The sequence below is a fragment of the Cyanistes caeruleus genome, chromosome 14, assembly GCF_971803275.1.
Source record: "Cyanistes caeruleus chromosome 14, bCyaCae1.hap1.1, whole genome shotgun sequence".
Taxonomy (NCBI): Eukaryota; Metazoa; Chordata; class Aves; order Passeriformes; family Paridae; genus Cyanistes; species Cyanistes caeruleus.
Genome location: NC_141714.1, coordinates 3299783 through 3308887, shown reverse-complemented (window position 1 = coordinate 3308887; position 9105 = coordinate 3299783). Strand labels below are relative to the sequence as shown.

The following is a 9105-nucleotide window of genomic DNA, read 5'->3' as shown; positions in this document are numbered from 1 at the left end:
GATAAATTAGGAGGCAGCAAAATGCACCAAGAATAGAGGAACAAAAAGCACATGGGTCTAGTGCAGGCTGTGATGTGGAAAATACTCACAGGGCTGAAGGCTGCTCATGTGCTGATGGCCTCAGATGTCTGGAAGAGGGTCCAGGCATCAAAGGAGAGGTGGCTGTCACAGCAGCTCAAAGTGCTGCTAATCTGACTGTTAAAAGGTGTGAGCTGTGGGCAGCTGCAGGGCTGGCCAGAGGGAAAAATAAATCGGGATGCTTAAGGGAAGAGAATGGAATGACAATTAATTTATCTTGTAAAATCTCTGTTTAGGAGTTGAAAACTTAGAGGCCAAGCCATAGTGAGGACTAGGGAAGGTGAAGGTTGTTTTTGTTTGGTATTCCATGAGCTTTTCATACTAAACAAATTTACTGCAACTCGCTGGAAAAAAAGCTGAAAAGACAAAGATCCATTCTTTACACAGATACATATTTACAAGACTTCTTAGTGCACATTTACACTGACTATTTTGTTTTCTTTCTAGAATTAAAGCTGCCATAAACCTTCAAAGACTTAAGGGCTGTTTCAACAGCTGAATTACAAAACAGCCCAGTCACAAATTACAAAATAAACTTGGACGGTTTAAATAAAGGGGAAAAATAATAAACCATGTGATTCACTTCAATATAGATTTATATAGGAAAGATAATTCTCTTGACACACTGTCTATGGTTGTGAGATGGTATATTTCAGTATTTTAATTCATGCATTGATATTTTGGGTCCTAAAGAGAAGCAGCTGTCTGGGGCCCTGTTAGACCACAACCCTGCTGGGAGGGAAACTGCTCAAAGCCATTTGCCCCCCAAAAACTCTATGAGATGATGGTGGTGGAAACCAGACTCTAGAACCAACTTAGAAGAAGGTCTTTTTGAAAAGAAATGTATTTTCTTCATAAATACAGTACAATTACATTTTACAATGTCTTTTTACTTCCTAGACATAAAACCACTAACTTTTACAAAAGAGTTCCTATACAAATACATGAAAAGAGACTCCCCCTCTCCACAGCCCCCTGTCCCCCCAGCCCTGGCATGGAGCAAACCCCTGGGCAGCAGGGTGAATCCCAGGATAACCTGTGCCAGCCCCAGGGAGAGGAAGCTCAGTTATCCCAGGGTTTTCCTGCCTTGTGTCAGTGTGGAGAGCCCCGGTCCCCCCGAGCCACCACGGGTGTCCCAGGTCCCACACGCCACCAGGGGCTCCTGGAGCACGAGGTGTCCTTGGAAATGGGTCTGGCCTAAAATTCTGTGAGTCCCCCCAGCTCAGGCAGCCCCAAAAACCAAAGCAAAAGCGATTCCAGCACAGAACCCACGGGCAGAACTTCAGCCCCACCACACATGGTGACCTCAGTGTCCCCCTGCAGACTCCTGAGGAACAACTCACACATCCCCTTGAGTCCCCTGGCACTAAATCACTGCTCTAAACCCCCCAGGAGCTGCCAGGCTGGAGTTCTTTAATTTAATAACAACACTGGGCCAGGTGGAACAGAAGTCTCTGGATCTCAGGTGGTTCCCCGAGCAGTCAAACCACAGAGGAACTGCCCAAGGGAAGGACTTGGGAGTTTGGCCTTTCTGTAAGCACTGGAAGAGGAAAAAAAAAGAACTAAACTTCATTTTCTTGTTTTTCTCTACAAAGAAGAATATGTGGCTTTCTTTATAAAAGCTACAATTCTGCTTCTAATACCCGAGTTTAAGAAAAACTCTTAGTCTAGAATTTTGGTTTGCAAAGGTCGTTGCAATCATTGTTAAAAATCACTTTCTACCAGAAATAAGCTCTACAGAAGGCAAAGGAACTAGATGTGCAGTTTGTCTCCTTAAAGCAGTTTCTGTTTTAAAAACAAAATAAAAATGTGTACAGGGACTGAAGACTGTAGTACACATCTTCCTCAAAGCAAGCAGCTCGTTTACATTCACATCAGGATGGCTCTGAGGAAGCTCCAGGGGAAGAATACATTCCTGATGGCTCCCAGTTTGTCAGCACAGGAAAATGACCTCCAACTTCCACAGCAAACTTTTGGGCTTTTTGCTTTTTTTGGAAGAAATTGAAATGACAAAATAGGGCAAAGAGCCTGACTTAAGCAGCATAAAACTGCACCATCTTCCAAAATGACTTCAGTGGACAAGGAACTGCCAAGGCTCCTGCAATCCTGATGGTTCAGGCTGTCAGAGACAGCCTGGCTTCCATTTCTGGAGGAGATAGTTGCTGTATTTTATTCACAGGAAGCTATTATGTCCTTTTTGATTTGTAAAAATAAAATGCAGTGGCACTCCACTTGAAAACAGTGAGCTGCAGGGAGGATAAACCAATTATTTTCACCTGAACAGACAATACTGATTGGGGAAAATCAGTTTTCTGAAAGAGGTCTTATCTGTAAAAGATCCAAATTTCCCAGATATTTTAGAATTACTGTGAATCAAGTGAGTTTAACTGTTTATTTAGAGACCTACAGTCGTAAAACTTCTTTCCAGATGCTGAGAAGTATTTGTAAAGATGGAATATAACTTTTCCTGGCTCTAAAGGAAGAGAAAAGCATTCAAACATTTCTCCCCACCCTCACACAGACAATCAATGGCACTTTATTTCCCTTGTTGTTCATTTTAAGCCAAACCCACAAAATACAATATAGATATTTATGCTGAAATGGCAAAAAGATGGACACCTTGAGCTAATGAGAAAAACTGAATTTTCAACAACTGTGGAGGAGGAAGAGAAATCAAATCATCCAGGGTGGGCATTACTTCATAAAGTGGGATGGAATTAAGCCAAGAGAAATCAGAAGCAAGACATTCTCAGGGATGAGAATGAAGTGGTGGTGGTGTGTGCCCAGAAAAGAGTGGGGAATGGTTCAGGGGGAAGGGAGGTCTGGAACTGTCTGGAAGGACATTGGATGTCCTGATGGAAGGGGGCTGTGCCTGGCCAGAGCATCTCCCACCCCACCCTTTGCCACCTCTGCCTCCTGCAGGACTGGGAAGATCCCCAACCAGCAGCAAACCTGCTAGAAACCAGGGGAAGTGTTTTCCTTGGATTTTAAGTGATTGTTATCCAAAGGAAAGCTCAGGGCTGACCTTTAGGCACCACCTGTGAGGAGAGAGGCACCTCCTCTCCCCTCCCACTGTGGAACTCCTGTGGTCCCTGTTGGTCTGCTAAGGCCATTGCATTTGAACACCACAGCAGTAGTGTCAAACAGCAATTAAAGACATTCACTAACTAATAATTAATTGCAGGATTTCCTCATTTTGGGGGTGAAACGATCTGAAATGAAAATTTTGCTACTCTAATGCTGCACAGAAAGCTGAAACTAGCCAGGTTCCCAGTGTGTGACCACTGGCTAATGAAATATTTTAACATTCAAGTACAAAAAAAAAGTAGTTTTTAACAGAAATTAATATTGAAGTGTTTTAATAAAATGCAAAGACAGTAACAAAAAAATACTCATGTACTTCTATTGGTCTTAATATCTCCTTACAGTTTCTGTAACCAAAGCACTGCTGCATTTGTGACAATTCCCAAAAATCTGGAAGTGAACCTCATGACTTAAATATGTAACTTTCTTCTGTAATGCCTCTGGGACCTTCTTGAAGTTGCTCTCTCCACTCAGATGAATTAAAGAAGTATTTTGAAAGGAGAGAATCTGCCATCTGAACCTTTGCATAGAGCTTCTCTTTAAAGCTCTACCTCTGAGGCTTTGCTATGTGAAAAAGAATCCAGTCTCTCCAGAAAGGAGGGACATAGAAAGTTGAAGGGCATTTGAAATATAGAAAATTCTGCTACAGAGAAAGATCTCCACAAATGCAGTAAATTAAGTTGTTAAATCTGAAAAACAATAGGGCTTCCCACTGGAGCTATGGTAAATTTGAAGCAATTTCACTAAAGCCAATGGAATTACCATGTCAGAAATCTGATCTAACAGATCAGGGCTGGGCCTGTAAATTCTCCTTATTAATTTATGTAAAACATGAATGCAATATATTATTTACTATCCACTGTACAAATTATTGAAAAAGTACTTAAGTATAAAAGTGTGGCAAATCTTGCAAAAGGAACTACAAATATGAAATGCGACATTAATCACCGGAGTCATTTGTTTTAATAATGAAATAATTAAGAAAGAAATTTGGGAAGTAAAAAAAAAAAAATGTTACCACACTGAAAATGGTAATCTTTTCAGCCTATGAACATGAAATACCTATTCTGAGTTCTTACACTGAGAGGAAAGAAGAAGTGAAAGGGAAATCTCCCTTGGTCACAGCTCAGATTTAGAAAAGCTTCCCAGAACACCTGTATTCCAAAACCATTAACTGATGCTCACAACAATGTCCCTGCTTCTGATCATTTTAAGGCCATTAAGCTCACCTTACTACATTCAAACTAAACATGTAACCAGCACTTGTGAGAGCAGGTACTTCTGCTTAAGAGACTTTAAAAACACTGAAATGAAATATCAGATGTAGTGCACCTAAGGTCTAGGTTTTTTTCTCCAGATGTTACCAGATCCAGTATTTAAAAAATAAAAGGGGAAACTTTCATAGAACAAGTGTTACGGGTTTTTTATAATTTAGAACAAATTATAAATTAACCTGACCAAACTTCTGAGACATAATATACAAGAGCAAACAGCTGAGTGTTCTTTTATTACTCAGGTACTACATTTTTTTTTTTTCCCAATAAAAATGTCTTTTAAAAATTTCTTGCTACTGTTATCCCAGCTCAGATCCTGGTACAGCCTTTCAGATGAGGTATTCTACCATCTCTCCATCTGGGAGGTCCTGCCCCACAGTCTGAACAGGGGCTTTTCTTTCAAGAGTGCTGGAGTGGAAGAGTGGCCCATCTATGTGATGAGGAAAAACAAGAGACAGACAATTAAAGGTGTAACTTCCATGAGGTCACAAATATGATATTCATATTTTAAGTCATCTCATATCATTGGCCATAGACAGCTAATAACTTCTTTAGTTTTAAAAAATTCAATTCCCACATGTGCAGCCAGACAAATAAAGCTATTTTATCAAATTCCCTTTGGGTACCTCCCACTGCTACACAAATCCACACAAAACTGGAGTGACTGCATTTAAACCAATGCAGTCAGGGTGGATTTTCTCCACCAGACCTGTTCTCCCTCCATACCCATTAAACAGCACAGCATGGGCAGGAGGCAGAGCCCAGCCAAACGCTCTCTGCCATCAAGAACAACAGCATTGTAATGTGTCTGTAGGGAGAAGAGGCAAGGTTGTGTAATCTGCATTGATTTGGCAGAGTGGGCTGGAAAATGAGCAGCTCTTGCCAGCTGGGAGCTCTGTGGGAAGCAAATTCAGCTCCTGGGACAGTCACTGTCAACTGGATCTCCAAGGCTGAAGCTGGTCCTGTGACTGTGATGGTACCAGGACAGCTTTATTGTGATTGTTCCCTCTCCTGCTTCTCCCTCCCCCTCTCTGAGTCCACCTGGCTTTGGATGCCCACTCAGTGCAATGGCCAGTTTGAACAGCCCATTTTCATGTCTTTAAACCCCACATCCTACTCACAACTGACTTCAGAGCAGACACTGACTCACAGACTGCCCAGGAATTTACATCTCCCTGTTCTCAATCCTCAGATCTCGCTGCACCTCCCTGCCCAGTGTGCCCACATTAAAGCTGCCACTCTTCAGGCTTTTTAAAAATTCCTTCAGAGTGTTTGGGACCACTCAAATGCCATCACACTTGTCTCTGAAATCAACTTGTCCTCACAAAAACTAACCCCAGTTTGCCTGGAGGGAGAAAGGGACGTCAGGGCTGCCCCAGAGATGGAGAGTGAGTGGGGGAGGCTCTCCCCTGGGACTGGGGCTGAGCTCTGTTACCTGTTTTCTCTGCACTGTAGGTCAGGTTGGTGCTGGGGAGTCGTGCTGGGGTGGGAGCTGCAGGGGAAGGAGCAGCTTTGCCCTGCTCACTGCCCCGGTCTGTCTGGGTGCTGCAGTCTCTGCTGCCTGTCTTGGAGTGGGCTGACAGCAATGGTGTGGAGGGAAGGACAGGAGAGGGGGTGGAGGGGATGGATTCGGAGCGATATTCTGTTCCCAGCAGAACACCTGTGTGGGAAAAGGGAAGGGAATGTCACAGCCACAGAAAACTAACGGGTATCAGCTCTGCACTGATTGCTCAGGACCTGGAAAGTGCTCCCTCCCTCAAGAGGCAGCACTGCTTTGCCTTTCCACAGCACCTTCCACCCCTGGCTGCTGAAGTACCCAAGGAATAACAGTGTCCCCATGTTGCTGTTTGCAGGTGGGCACTAATCTGCACACTCTGAAATCACCAGCAACAGGTCCTCATTTACATTTCAGGGGTTTTTACTCTCAGTTTTGGGCCTAACTTCCCCCAGGAAAAAAAAAAAAATCATCTGAGATTTGCTTTGTTACATCTCCATTTCCCAGAACAATGCTGCTGAGCCATTCCAGACAGGAGTCGTGTTGGTGCAGGCACAACACTACAGGATAGAAATCCTGATTAAAATCTCTGCTCCAATTCAAGGAGACTTTACACCTTCAGCCAGCTGTAACACCCAGCTGAAAGCAAGTGCTTGGGAACCCTGAAAACTGTATCCCAGACATCCCAAAAGTCAGGTGGCAAATTGGGAATAAAGGCTTACATATTTAATGGCAGAGCCTGACTATCAGAAGTCACTATTTACCAGAAGTGATTAAAATAAGCAGCTATTTCAAATGTGTCCCATCTTGCAGCCAGCTTTACTGCAGGCCAGGCCAGCTGCTCTATCTGTCCAACACATCCTCCCCTGCTGCTCCTGCCTCCCCTCCAAGCAGTGGCTCGTGTATCAGAATTGGAATTCGGAAATTACCCAGGCTGCCCTTCCAGCTCTTGTCCTCCCTTTTCTCCTCCAGGATGGGGGTGCTGCTCAGCGTTGAGGAGTGGGACAGCAAGCCAGAGCCAGCATTGGAGATGGACATGAGGGACTTGGCAGGTCTCATGGAGGAGAGCTGCTCCGTCTTGCCAGGCTCCTTGCGGGAGCGCTGCTGCAGCACTTTGATCATGGCATCCTTCTCGATGATCTGAGCGTGCAGGGTCTTAATCCTTTGGGGGAAGGAAAAAGGACAGTTTAAGTGTCTCCCATCTCACTGGACTGAGGCCTCAGTGTCCCCAAGGCTGTGACTAGGGCTCCCTTCGGCACTTGGAGAGGTCAAGAGAGGATGCCAGGAGAGTGTCCTGAGCACTGGCTCCTCTCTGGCCCACAGAGCAGACCATGTGAGAGAGTGTGATACACCCACCCACCTCTGGCTACTGGAAACTGCTCTGAACAGCCATGGAAGGAGCTCTGAGACAAACCTGAGAGTTATGGGCAGGACATGACACCAACAGAAAGAATTAACACACTTTGGGGAGTCTGCACTGGGCCTAACCCCAGGGAAAACAGCTCTGTGAGCCTGTTAAGGGGTGGCTGGAGCCTGGGGTCTGATGAAGATGCCCTGAAGACAGAAAAGGCACAAGCCAGATGCAAAAAATCTAAGACAAGACTTTTTTACATTAGCCCTTGGTACCAAGACAGGTTTTAGATTGCAGTGTTTATACTTCCTTGGCCAAATGAGTGTCTGGCATTTGACATCGCTGCTGCTGGTGAAGACACAAGAATTTCTGGTTCTGAGGCGTCTACCCAGGGAGTTAATTTCGAATCCCTGTCCCAGAGAAGCCAGGTAGGACCACAGGGCACTTTACCTTCCCTCCATGTCGAGACATCTCCTGTTGGCCAGCAGGATCTCCTCCTCCTCCTTCTGGATGCGAGCCTCCAGTGAGGTGTCGTAGCTGGGGTTGGGTGAGTGGTTGATCACCGTGGTGTCCCTGTGAACAAGCAGCACAGCACATGAAGGACCTGCTGAGTTTGCTGCTTTCCCCCCAGCAGCACAAAAATACTGCTCAAATGGAACAAACAAGAACATATACTTCTTGTTTTTTAGTTTAAGTGGGCTCAGTGTCTTCCAAAAATCCAACTCTTAACTTCATTTGTGTCCTAGTGAAGAAGGATTACAAAAACATGAAGATCATGACAATCACCTCCTGTCCACCTCAGGCCACTGCCTCACTGCACTACTCTAAACTAATCAATGAGGTAAATCCAAGGACACAAGGAGGGGAAAGGAATACCAGGCACTTTTCTTCAGATAAAAAGCTTTTTCCCTTTCCCTTCCAACAGGGGATGTGAATATCAAAGGGAACAAGGCATGAAAGTTTCTTAAGTGATCCTAAGCAGCTTGGTCCAAAAAATCTGGAGTAGGGTGAAAAGAGTTTCAGACTGATTCCACATAATGCCTAATGCTAAAACTGTGATAGCTGGTCAGTCCACTAACCAAATAATGAGTATTTCATTCTGCTTGTGAATGTGGAAGGGCATGAGAAGATCATTCACCAAAGAAACCCAACCTGACCCAGCTCCTGCTGGGCTCTAAAGGATCCTTCCTGCAACCTCAGCTTCCCAAGGGATGCCAGTTTCCACTGTTAAAGAAAAGGGAAAGAAATCTGGGCAGTGTAAATGAGGCTGCCACTGGAATTAGTGGAATCTAGATGGAAATGGAAAAGCAGAGGCTCTTTCCTGACTGGACAACATTCTTGTTCATTTAATGAAACCTGAGCAGGCCTAACACATCCCCTCCCACTCCACGATAAACAATAGACCAGGCCCCAACTTATCAGCCCACGCTGAAAATATAATGTGGCCTCTAAGCACAAGCAGCAGCAGGAGCCTTTAGGGAATCTCTGGGGAGGTGGAAAACAGTGCACAAGAAGCATCAATGCCCTAAAATAACAGCTTCCTTCTGGAGCAAGATAAGATAAGTCTTTAAAAGCTAACACAGCAGATCTGCAGCTTCACCCCTGTAATTCCAGTGTGATCTTACAAGCTGGGAAGCCAGTTGTGATAACATCCCTATCTGGATTTGCTCATGAAACAATCTACACTAAAATCTGCTGTCCAGAACTATAAACTGGTGAGCAATGAAATCAAGCAAGGCCTGATGCTAAGGAGTTGCACTCCAGTAACAGCTCTTGTTTACTAACCAGCTGAGGCACTTGGGCCAATTTACAGCCATAATAAG

The 9105-nt window shown here is 44.5% G+C and overlaps 1 protein-coding gene across 6 annotated transcripts in view; it reads right to left on the bottom strand.

The window, feature by feature from the left end:
- Positions 1–906: 906 nt before the first annotated feature.
- Positions 907–9105, bottom strand: part of AMOT (angiomotin) — a 60984-nt gene continuing 52785 nt past the window's right edge. For all 6 annotated transcript variants that reach the window (XM_086850157.1, XM_086850156.1, XM_086850155.1 and 3 more), the window contains 4 exons: positions 7733–7855; positions 6861–7093; positions 5872–6096; positions 907–4866 (listed from right to left, as the gene is read on the bottom strand). In XM_086850157.1, coding sequence (XP_086706283.1) covers positions 4766–4866; positions 5872–6096; positions 6861–7093; positions 7733–7855 — 682 coding nt within the window. In that variant the 3' untranslated portion in view covers positions 907–4765. The remainder of the gene's footprint in view (positions 4867–5871; positions 6097–6860; positions 7094–7732; positions 7856–9105) is intronic.